We start from the raw sequence: 12,244 nt of genomic DNA, 5'->3' as shown, positions 1-12,244 counted from the left end.
TGTTTGTCAGCTGGCTGAAGAGGTTCCAACTCAATGCACCATAGTACATGTCAATCAGGAGCTCTCCCGGGGCAGACCCAGCAGTTGTCTTATATACGCCTATACAGAGATGTTATATTGCATGATTTAGCATAATCATTACCGTTTTGTTTCATTCATGTGACTGACCAATAGTTTCATAACATGTGATAGGCTGATAACACGATCTGTGCGTACTGCAAAATTGCAGCTACTGATAGGTGATTTGTAGTCAGCCACTTGCATGAACAGAAATTGGTTTATAGAACACAATTAGTTAGAGCACAAACATTAAAATTCCCATTACAATTAAATGTGAAATTACTTTTCATGAATTTTATTATACAATCTTGAAGTCCAGTCAAAAACAGTACGGGCTGGATACGGAAGGCGGAAAATTACGTCATGTTCCCAGCATATTTAACACACTAAAGATCAGGTACACTGGCCAAATGACAGCAGGGCTCCATACAAATTCAGTTGTTAAAAGCATGATTGTGTCCTTTTGAGCGTGTTAGTAAACAAATCAAAATGAAAGACATTCCCAATTTCTTTAGAACATTGTCTTTTTCCTGCCTAAATGTGGGAAATGAGACATTATCAACGAGATAAAATGTTAAATCCTTCCTGTGCATTTCTGTACTGATGCAACACCATTTGTTAGGGAACAGACTAAGAAACAGGGAGCATCATTACTCTGTGCTTACACTGAACAAACATGAGGTCAGGTCTCCAGACTGGATACCATACCCTCAAAAGTGGTCAACAAGAAGTACATAAATCTAAAATGTACAATTCAAAATGCTTAAAGGCAACTGATGTAAACGATCAAATAAATTAAGTACAGTACTTCAGACATTTACACTAACATTTACACTTTAATGAAGTTCATGTGGATTTATTATAACATGTCAAGACACTAAGATTCATGTCTCTGTATACTCAAGTCATGAAGTGATCTGCAAAAAAAATTGTCAATCACTTCTGAAATAAAATAATACGACAATGTTCCCTGTAGTGACCAGTAGTAGTGTCATGATTGTCAGGACAGGTTTATAACAAATTTAAAATACTAGAAGTATTTAGACAAACGGTTGGAAGGTCCTTCACTAAAAGATTAAGAGCAATTAAGAACAGTTAAAATAATCTACAGCTGAATCCCAATTAACATCTTTCTCATAACACAAATCACATACATATAACGACACAGTGAAAAGGGATTTCCTGTGTTTGTCAAAGTTTAGGAATGTGAGTGAGAGTCTTGGGTGGGGATAATTGTCTGAACTGCTAGATCCAGCACAAAGGGAGCAGTTTCATTTGTCCAGCAGAGGAGCTCTCTCATCATGCTGCGATTCCAACTCCAGAGGGGCATTATTGCGGTATATCAGGAACTGTACGGAGATCTGAAGCAGCGAGTCAAGGGAATTCATGAAGTTGAAAAAAACTAATACGGTCAAACTTTTAGATACTAGAAAGGAAACACATTCCAACAACTGCATGCTGGCATATAGGATAATGTACTTAGATAATACTAGTCAAATCAACCTGAACCTGTTGCATTTGGATAAGTTAATTTGGGTAATTGTAATACAAGACAAAGTCAAAAGCAAAAGTTAAGTGTTATGTCAAAGCACACAACATATTGTTGGATATTACAAAAAAAATTGGTGGAGAGGCCCAGTAGGCATTTTACTGAGAAGGATACCAGGACGTCTAGAGATAGGGTGCCCAGGCTTCCTATGAGCCAGGGCAGGTGGTGGATGATGTAGCTTCCCTCTCCCTGGCCTTGCTCAGGGTTCTTCAGCAGCACACTTAGGCCGTACGTAGTGTTACCCAGGATGACCAGGGCAAACAGGAAGTAGGACAAACCCTCCGTCGACTTCCTTGTGTACTACAAGAGACAAACATTCTAAATATATATATATATTTTTTTATTTTTTTATTTCACCTTTATTTAACCAGGTAGGCTAGTTGAGAACAAGTTCTCATTTGCAACTGCGACCTGGCCAAGATAAAGCATAGCAGTGTGAACAGACAACACAGAGTTACACATGGAGTAAACAATAAACAAGTCAATAACATGGTAGAAAAAAGAGAATCTATATACAATGTGTGCAAAAGGCATGAGGTAGGCAATAAATCGAATAATTACAATTTAGCAGATTAACACTGGAGTGATAAATCATCAGATGATCATGTGCAAGAAGAGATACTGGTGTGCAAAAGAGCAGAAAAGTAAATAAATAAAAGCAGTATGGGGGGTGAGGTAGGTAAATTGGGTGGGTAGTTTACAGATGGACTATGTACAGCTGCAGCGATCGGTTAGCTGCTCGGATAGCAGATTTTTAAAGTTGTTGAGGGAGATAAAAGTCTCCAACTTCAGAGATTTTTGCAATTCGTTCCAGTCGCAGGCAGCAGAGAACTGGAAGGAAAGGCGTCCAAATGAGGTTTTAGCTTTAGGGATGATCAGTGAGATACACCTGCTGGAGCGCGTGCTGCGGGTGGGTGTAGCCATCGTGACCAATGAACTGAGATAAGGCGGCACTTTACCTAGCATAGCCTTGTAGATGACCTGGAGCCAGTGGGTCTGACGACGAACATGTAGCGAGGGCCAGCCGACTAGGGCATACAGGTCGCAGTGGTGGGTCGTATAAGGTGCTTTAGTAACAAAACGAATGGCACTGTGATAAACTGCATCCAGTTTGCTGAGTAGAGTGTTGGAAGCTATTTTGTAGATGACATCGCCGAAGTCGAGGATCGGTAGGATAGTCAGTTTTACTAGGGTAAGTTTGGCGGCGTGAGTGAAGGAGGCTTTGTTGCGGAATAGAAAGCCGATTCTTGATTTGATTTTGGATTGGAGATGTTTGATATGAGTCTGGAAGGAGAGTTTGCAGTCTAGCCAGACACCTAGGTACTTATAGATGTCCACATATTCTAGGTCGGAACCGTCCAGGGTGGTGATGCTAGTCGGGCGTGCGGGTGCAGGCAGCGAACGGTTGAAAAGCATGCATTTGGTTTTACTAGCGTTTAAGAGCAGTTGGAGGCCACGGAAGGAGTGTTGTATGGCATTGAAGCTCGTTTGGAGGTTAGATAGCACAGTGTCCAAGGAAGGGCCGGAAGTATATAGAATGGTGTCGTCTGCGTAGAGGTGGATCAGGGAATCGCCCGCAGCAAGAGCAACATCATTGATGTATACAGAGAAAAGAGTCGGCCCGAGAATTGAACCCTGTGGTACCCCCATAGAGACTGCCAGAGGACCGGACAACATGCCCTCCGATTTGACACACTGAACTCTGTCTGCAAAGTAGTTGGTGAACCAGGCAAGGCAGTCATTAGAAAAACCGAGGCTACTGAGTCTGCCGATAAGAATATGGTGATTGACAGAGTCGAAAGCCTTGGCCAGGTCGATGAAGACGGCTGCACAGTAATGTCTTTTATCGATGGCGGTTATGATGTCGTTTAGTACCTTGAGCGTGGCTGAGGTGCACCCGTGACCGGCTCGGAAACCGGATTGCACAGCGGAGAAGGTACGGTGGGATTCGAGATGGTCAGTGATCTGTTTGTTGACTTGGCTTTCGAAGACCTTAGATAGGCAGGGCAGGATGGATATAGGTCTGTAACAGTTTGGGTCCAGGGTGTCTCCCCCTTTGAAGAGGGGGATGACCGCGGCAGCTTTCCAATCCTTGGGGATCTCAGATGATACGAAGGAGAGGTTGAACAGGCTGGTAATAGGGGGTGCGACAATGGCGGCGGACAGTTTCAGAAATAGGGGGTCCAGATTGTCAAGCCCAGCTGATTTGTATGGGTCCAGGTTTTCCAGCTCTTTCAGAACATCTGCTATCTGGATTTGGGTAAAGGAGAAGCTGGGGAGGCTTGGGCGAGTAGCAGCGGGGGGGGCGGGGCTGTAGGCCAAGGTTGGAGTCGCCAGGAGGAAGGCATGGCCAGCCATTGAGAAATGCTTGTTGAAGTCTTCGATTATCACGGATTTATCGGTGGTGACCGTGTTACCTAGCCTCAGTGCAGTGGGCAGCTGGGAGGAGGTGCTCTTGTTCTCCATGGACTTTACAGTATCCCAGAACTTTTTGGAGTTAGAGCTACAGGATGCGAATTTCTGCTTGAAAAAGCTGGCCTTTGCTTTCCTGACTGACTGCGTGTATTGGTTCCTGACTTCCCTGAACAGTTGCATATCGCGGGGGCTCTTCGATGCTATTGCAGTTCGCCACAGGATGTTTTTGTGCTGGTCGAGGGCAGTCAGGTCTGGAGTGAACCAAGGGCTATATCTGTTCTTGGTTCTGCATTTTTTGAACGGAGCATGCTTGTCTAATATGGTGAGGAAGTAACATTTAAAGAATGACCAGGCATCCTCAACTGACGGGATGAGGTCAATATCCTTCCAGGGTACCCGGGCCAGGTCGATTAGAAAGGCCTGCTCGCATCCTCTGGCCTGCTCGCCTCCCTACCACTGAGGAAGTACAGTTCCCGCTCAGCCCAGTCAAAACTGTTCGCTGCTCTGGCCCCCCAATGGTGGCCCCCCTCTGGCCCCCCAATGGTGGAACAAACTCCCTCACGACGCCAGGACAGCGGAGTCAATCACCACCTTCCGGAGACACCTGAAACCCCACCTCTTTAAGGAATACCTAGGATAGGATAAAGTAATCCTTCTCACTCCCCCCCCCTTAAAAGATTTAGATGCACTATTGTAAAGTGGCCGTTCCACTGGATGTCATAAGGTGAATGCACCAATTTGTAAGTCGCTCTGGATAAGAGCGTCTGCTAAATGACTTAAATGTAAAATGTAAATGTAGAAGTGTTTTAGGGAGCGTTTGACAGTGATGAGGGGTGGTCGTTTGACCGCGGACCCGTGGCGGATACAGGCAATGAGGCAGTGATCGCTGAGATCTTGATTGAAGACAGCAGAGGTGTATTTGGAGGGCAGGTTGGTCAGGATAATGTCTATTAGGGTGCCCATGTTTACGGATTTAGGGTTGTACCTGGTGGGTTCCTTGATGATTTGTGTGAGATTGAGGGCATCAAGCTTGGATTGTAGGACTGCCGGGGTGTTAAGCATATCCCAGTTTAGGTCACCTAACAGAACAAACTCTGAAGCTAGATGGGGAGCGATCAATTCACAGATGGTGTCCAGGGCACAGCTGGGAGCTGAGGGGGGTCGGTAGCAGGCGGCAACAGTGAGAGACTTATTTCTGGAGAGATTAATTTTTAAAATTAGAAGTTCGAACTGTTTGGGCATAGACCTGGAAAGTATGACAGAACTTTGCAGGCTATCTCTGCAGTAGATTGCAACTCCTCCCCCTTTGGCAGTTCTATCTTGACGGAAAGTGTTATAGTTGGGTATGGAAATCTCAGTATTTTTGGTGGCCTTCCTAAGCCAGGATTCGGACACGGCAAGGACATCAGGATTGGCAGAGTGTGCTAAAGCGGTGAGTAAGGCAAACTTAGGGAGGAGGCTTCTGATGTTGACATGCATGAGGCCAAGGCTTTTTCGATCGCAGAAGTCAACAAATGAGGGTGACTGGGGACATGCAGGGCCTGGGTTTACCTCCACATCACCCGAGGAACAGAGGAGTAGTAGGATGAGGGTGCGGCTAAAGGCTATCAAAACTGGTCGCCTAGAGCGTTGGGGACAAAGAATAAAAGGAGCAGATTTATGGGCGTGGTAGAATAGATTCTGGGCATAATGTGCAGACAGGGGTATGGAGGGGCGCGGGTACAGCGGAGGCAAGCCCAGGCACTGGGTGATGATAAGAGAGGTTGTATCTCTGGACATGCTGGTCTCAATGGGTGAGGTCACCGCATGTGTGGGGGGTGGGACAAAGGGGGTATCAGAGGTACGGAGAGTGGAACTACAGGGTCCATTGCAAACCAAAACAATGATAATGAAAACTAGCCTGAACAACAGTATGCAAGGCATATTGATATTTGAGAGAGACATACAATAAGGCATAAAGTGATTGCAGGTCTTGATTGGGAGAGCTAGCTAAAACAACAGGTAAGATAACAGCAGCAATAACAGGGTGCTAGTCTAACACAGCAACAACAGGTAAAAATGGCGACGACTAGGCAGAGAGGGTCGGATTAACTACACACAGATCCTGAGTTAAAGCACAGAGCCGACAGATAAAACACAAATAAACAGAATGGAGTACCGTGAATTAATGGACAGTCAAGCATGCATCAGCTATGTAGCCAAGTGATCATAGTGTCCAGGGGGCAGCCGTAGATGGAGCAGAGGAGGCCTCCACTAAGCTAGCACGCGGCGTTTAAAGTTAGTAGCCCGGGGGGAGGTCTGCTCAGACGGAGGGGGTCTGCTCAGACGTGGTTGTGTCGACAGAGAATCCAAGCCAGATGGCGATGGCGAAAGAGAGGTTGTGAATTGTAGAATTGTGTTTGCTAACTGGTGCTAGCTTCGTGGCAGTGGCGCTAGCTGCGCTAGCCGCAAGCTAGCTGTGAGGATCAGAAGCAGTGGCTCAGGGATTACGGCAGGAATCCGGCGTTGTTGTCGAGAGACAGTCCGATGCTGGTAAATTGGTGAGTAATATCCAGGCTAATAACAGGGCTGGTGTCTGTGCAGAAGGTAAAAGCTACTAGCAGCGGCAAAAAAAAATAAAAAAAAAATGGCTAAATTAGCTTGTAGCTGGTATTGTAGCCCAAGAATTCGCTGGTAGACCTCTTCAACTAGCCGGCAGATGGGCCTAGCTCGAGGCTAGCTCAAGGCTAACTGGTGCTTGCTTCGGGACAGAGGTGTTAGCCAGTAGTAGCCACTCGGTTGCAGCTAGCTAGCTGTGATGATACGGTGTAATTGTCCAGAGCTTGCGTCAGGAATCCGGTGATGTGGTAGAGAAAAAGCAGTCCTATATGCTCTGGGTTGATATCGCGCTTGCAGACTGGCAGGTATTGGCCCGGTATTGAAGCTGGCTGTGTCCGAGTTGAGGGTGAAGACCGCAGCAGTGGCTAACTGACTACTAGCTAGTAGCTAGTTATCTGGCTAGCTTCTGCTTGGGGTTACGGTTCTAAAGTATAAAAAAAATAGCAGGTCCGTACCACATTGGGTGAGGCGGAATGTAGGAATGTATATTCAGTTCCTACCAGCTTGTAGCTGGTATTGTAGCCCAAGAATTCGCTGGTAGACCTCTTCAGCTAGCCGGCAGATGGGCCTAGCTCGAGGCTAGCTCAAGGCTAACTGGTGCTTGCTTCGGGACAGAGGTGTTAGCCAGTAGTAGCCACTCGGTTGCAGCTAGCTAGCTGTGATGATACGGTGTAATTGTCCAGAGCTTGCGTCAGGAATCCGGTGATGTGGTAGAGAAAAAGCAGTCCTATATGCTCTGGGTTGATATCGCGCTTGCAGACTGGCAGGTATTGGCCCAGTATTGAAGCTGGCTGTGTCCGAGTTGAGGGTGAAGACCGCAGCAGTGGCTAACTGACTACTAGCTAGTAGCTAGTTATCTGGCTAGCTTCTGCTTGGGGTTACGGTTCTAAAGTATAAAAAAAAAATAGCAGGTCCGTACCACATTGGGTGAGGCGGAATGTAGGAATGTATATTCAGTTCCTAGATGGAAAGTGAAATTAAAATGTATACGAAATGTATACGAAAAATACGAAGACTATTTACTATTTACACGCGACAGGACAATACAGGACAATACAAACACACGTCCGACTGCTACGCCATCTTGGATTCATAATAAGAAAAAGGTCCATGCAAAACTTTTACAGGTAGGTTTGCCTCCACTGTAAAAATGATCTGTCTATCCAGTACTCGTTCACTTCCTTACCAACCCCTCCCACTCCCCCTTTTAAGACTCACATTAGTGTGCATCTGTGGCAGTCTGGAGCCGAGGTAGAGCACTGAGGATATGGAGCCAATGGTAAACCCAATGATCTCCTTGGTGCTGAAAGCCTGGACACAAAGACAAAGCATCTGCATGTCACTCAGACAGATAAAAGGTTGGCCAGGGGCCAGAATGAATCAACAAATCAATTACATTAACATCCACTGATTACACAAAGCCCATATTTTACCTTAACACTGTCCACAGTAGTTGACAGCAAGGCCCGCCCCTTAAACCCAGAGAGGACCACATCCTGTTGGGACCCTGACCCAGGTAAGGCAACGAGGCTGGCAAAGAAGCCCAGTATATAGACTATACCAACTACATTTAGAACCGACCTGTCTGGGTAAAGGAAAAATAATGCTATTAGTTGTCAATATTGGTAGATGCCGCCTCAGCAAAGTCATCCAACAAAGGGTCACGGTGTCAACGGTTGCGACAACAATTATGAAACGAAATATGGTGGCGATGCAAAGTATTGCTGACATCACACTAGTTTTGTATGATTCTTCCTCCTGTGTAATGAATGTCTGTTTCTCAACATCTAATCCTGGGGACCCTCTGTGTATAGGCTACAGCAGTCTAACCGGACACCCGTCAGGTTCACTGAACTGTTAAATAACAACTGTATGTATAAAAATATGTTGCGGCGTCCTGGAATGAACATTTGCGTCATGGGCAGAACATAGAAGAAGGAATGGCTTGTCCACATTGTTCTGTCATGCATTTGTGTTACACTGTATTACAAACTGTGGTCCCAGTGTAACACAGAGGCCTCAGTTAATAGTCAAAACGTGGAATGTACACTGGCCAATGGCCTTTATTTATTATTGACAAGACAAATCTCACAGCAGCTAATTTCGTAAGGAGATCAAATACATTAAGACAAACTCACTGTTATTCATCCTGTGCTTAGATACGTAGTAAAAGTACAATCCCAGCATCAATAAGTCAGCCAGGACATAATACACTGCTGTGTATGTCTGTATGAGAAAGGGGAGAGACGTCAGTGCGGTGGACAAGGGGATATACTAGTTTAAATGCATATTATTACACTTTTTCGGAACATTAAAACATGATCTTTTCATTAGTATCTTGGAATTGAAAATAGAGGGATAAACTGAAATTGTCATGCTTGACAAACATTTGTTATTGAAACCATTTCAGTAATATTGACTGACCCAAATAGCTGTCACTTACCTGTAGCGGCAGTTGGTCAGCTAAGAATGAGCCTACAAGATTGCAGGAGTCACCCCCCAGCCACAGCAACAGAAACCAAATGGACAAGGCGCTGTCCATATTCCCACTCTTACAAGAGCTGTAGTATTGCCTGTATTCATGAACACAACAAAATAAGAAGAGTAAAGGTGTTGTCCATACATTGGAAATGGCCTGAAATAATGTATTCCCCAATCAAGACTTACGGCAGAGAAGAAACCATGAAGCACACTATAGACAGCAGACCCAGGATGACACTGGCCATGTCCCTGGCGTCCTGGGCACATTCCCCCAGCCCTTCCCAAACCCATACCGATCCATTGGGGCATACAGAGCTGAAGTTTCCATCAGTGTTCCATCCAAAAGACCCCCGCTTGAGGACACCATCAGCTGACCCCATATTCAGGCTCATGCTAAGCAGAGGGGAAAGGGTTAAACGAACAAGCTAGACAATATAGCTAGCTAAATAAACAACAAGCTGCCGCTTATTCTTTCTATTGACAAAACGTGTTTATAGCTCAGTCTCAAATGCTATGGAATTGAGTGAAGTCGGTTTGTACTGATAAAGACTTTTCAGCTGGGGACAAACATGTTGCTCGCTGAGTTTTTACAGCTGGCTTTGCTTCAAACGTCTTCTAGGACAAAGGTTGTGGTCAAACACAAAAATAAAGTATCTTACCTGATTCTCGGGCGGTTATTGAAGTGTCCAGGGAGGCACAATGCCTTTTTCAGACGTCTGTTTGCAAAGGTTAGGGAGAAAACAATTTAGCTCAACTGAACTGATTGGAATATGATCTCCAACGTCAGAGAAAAGGCGGAGTTAGGACGACAAATGTAGTTCACCATAGAGATCCGATTAAATTACGTACTCATTCTTAATTTTATGTGTAACAGGTCAATGTAGAAATTGTTTGTAGTATACCTCCGTCCAAAAACAAATCAACTAAATGTAAATGTTCAAATCATAGCACAAAATAATAATCTCGAACTAGTTAACTGCGTTTGTGGGGGACGTTTCTGGAATTTAGGATGTATCTTGAAATAGACAGACACGATGAATATTGTCCTCAAGTTCCTGTAACTTCAAGTTACAGAACAGCGGCAACCTGTGTCCACATGTCACATGTTCGCATCAGATATCAACAGTCCTCGTTAGTTGGCCTCATCGATCTGCGTGGCAATTCTGTCATTAGTGTGCAGCAAGCCTCCCTCCCCACGGTCTTCGAAGATCTACAGGCTTTACATTTTTTCATAAAGCTGTGAAAATTAAGACATATCATGTACATCTGATGTTCGCTGCGGCAAATGTCCCAGCTATTCTAACGATCGCACGCAAACGACTCGACAGGTAGCCAATTACTCCCATGAAATTGTGACAAATTTTTGTTTATTTTGAACAGTATGGCTTACCTCACACAAACTCAACTCTGCTTGGCTTTCAGCTCGCGGGAGTCTTCGATCTAAATACTGTTGTCAGCTGACCCTGCTCACCTGACTGATGACTCAGCACAGAACTATGCTTATCCAAAGAAACTGTATACAATGACGAGATGATCTAGTCTCCTCCTCAAAAATTGAGTTGTTGTTCCAAAGGCGGGAGGTCTGCTTATCGGGGACATATTGACGGGAGCAAACCCTCTTGCTTCCTCTCTGCTCTGAAATCGTGTCAGTTTATTCTACCAAATACCTTCCCTATGGACTATTTTGGTCTGGGTTCAACTATGTCACAAACATGCATCTGACACTGATTTTTGTTTATTTATTTTACTCCCCCTCCCTTTTTCGATATTTTCTCATCGCTGCAACTCCAACGGGAGAGGCGAAGGTGGAATCATGCCCGAAACATGACCCACCTAACCGCGCTCCTTAACACGGAAACCAGCTGCACCAATGTGTCTTTTTTCTCTTCAGATTTTCATTTTTAATTAATTTGCAAAAATGTCTAAAAACATAATTCCACTTTGACATTATGGGGTATTGCGTGTAGGCCAGTGACAAAAAAATCTAAATTCAGGCTGTAACACAAGACAATTAGGAAAAAGTCAAGGGGTGTAAATACTTTCTGAAGGCATTGTATGAATGACACCAGAGGAAAGACCGACAGAAGCCAAAGAGAAATATGCTACTGAAAGAGACAAGAAGGAAGGAAGTTCAGAGACGGATCACTGTCATTTACACCATACACTTTAACATTTCATTTGAATAATGTTGAAGTACTAACAATGGAATGTTCCTCAATAAAATGGAAGATGGGTCTTTTAAACAGGTGTCCTAACTCAGAGGTCACACGGCTATGGATGAGTACAATTTTATGTGGTTATCAAACTGTATTCCTATCGTGTAATACTTTGTATAAAAGTGCCATGTATGTCAAGTGTATGAATAATGTATAAAGTTACCTTTGTCCTCTGAAGATGGATGGGCCAATCAAATCAACAAACAAACAATAGTAATGCTGGATAATAAATTATTACTGTGCCTTGTGTAAAAACGTATATCCTCGTCAGAACCAGCAAATCGCTGTAGACCAAAGCCGTGTTGGGCGGTCAGTTCTCCAGCTTGGCTCGAAGCTCTTCAATTTCTCTTACGTGCTCATGTTTTGCCATTAGGGTCATGTTCAGGGACTGCATAGTAATCATGTGTCTGAACCGGATCAGAGACGGCACAGTCCATAAGCAGCGCACCTTGTTCTTCATCCTCAGTTGGAGCAGGAGGTTTCGGTCTTCTTTCAAAAAACACCAGGTCTATTTTGAATGTGCTAGTTCCACGCAAAGAGTGTTTTTTTTATATAGGTATTTTTCCCTCAACGTCACTCGACGAAATGTGTACTACCACCGACCATCTTTTTCTGAGCTTCAAGTTAGATCGACCGGGAAACTATGGAAGCTCACAAAACCATTACATTTGGAAGAAACTGAACAATGTTCATTCACACCTCCTTCGCCGGGCTGTAATTTAAACGTAGTCATTGCGAACTATTTCAGTGAGAAATGCATCGACTACAGTTATAGCTAGTAAGCGAATGATAGCAATAGCATAAATCGCTCCGGAAGTTATCAACACAGTAGGAAGTAAATTAGAAAGTTGGAGGCGGTATAATGCATAGAGCCTATTGACGACCGGGGTCAGCCTGCAGGCACCCGCCACAAGGACTCGCTAGG

General features: G+C 44.6%; 1 protein-coding gene across 5 annotated transcripts; it reads right to left on the bottom strand.

Moving 5' to 3' along the window:
• Window positions 1-339: 339 nt before the first annotated feature.
• LOC139557365 (lysosomal amino acid transporter 1 homolog) lies at window positions 340-12,149 on the bottom strand. 5 transcript variants are annotated; one of them, XM_071372083.1, is made up of 9 exons: window positions 11,483-12,149; window positions 9,763-9,819; window positions 9,290-9,496; window positions 9,066-9,195; window positions 8,761-8,848; window positions 8,056-8,207; window positions 7,841-7,933; window positions 1,724-1,909; window positions 340-1,421 (listed from the first exon to the last, which is right to left on the bottom strand). In XM_071372083.1, the coding sequence occupies exons 3-9, from the start codon at window positions 9,493-9,495 to the stop codon at window positions 1,332-1,334; spliced, it is 945 nt and encodes a 314-aa protein (XP_071228184.1). In that variant the 5' UTR covers window position 9,496; window positions 9,763-9,819; window positions 11,483-12,149; the 3' UTR covers window positions 340-1,331. The 5 variants fall into 5 exon arrangements, with proteins under 5 accessions (XP_071228184.1, XP_071228188.1, XP_071228187.1 ...); XM_071372087.1 differs by having other exon boundaries at window positions 11,563-11,842; XM_071372086.1 differs by lacking the exon at window positions 11,483-12,149 and adding an exon at window positions 10,494-10,609.
• Window positions 12,150-12,244: the final 95 nt, after the last annotated feature.

Source organism: Salvelinus alpinus, chromosome 28, assembly GCF_045679555.1.
Source record: "Salvelinus alpinus chromosome 28, SLU_Salpinus.1, whole genome shotgun sequence".
Taxonomy (NCBI): Eukaryota; Metazoa; Chordata; class Actinopteri; order Salmoniformes; family Salmonidae; genus Salvelinus; species Salvelinus alpinus.
This window is presented reverse-complemented; position numbering and strand designations above follow the sequence as displayed.

Bases quoted from the DNA above. Each gene is read 5' to 3' on its own strand.
- LOC139557365 (XM_071372083.1), bottom strand. From the start codon at position 9,495: ATGAGCCTGAATATGGGGTCAGCTGATGGTGTCCTCAAGCGGGGGTCT. The intron at 9,196-9,289 runs GTAAGTCTTGAT...TCATGAATACAG, and splicing joins TTCATGGTTTCTTCTCTGCC to GCAATACTACAGCTCTTGTA. The intron at 8,849-9,065 runs GTAAGTGACAGC...TTTCTCATACAG, and splicing joins CTGACCAACTGCCGCTACAG to ACATACACAGCAGTGTATTA.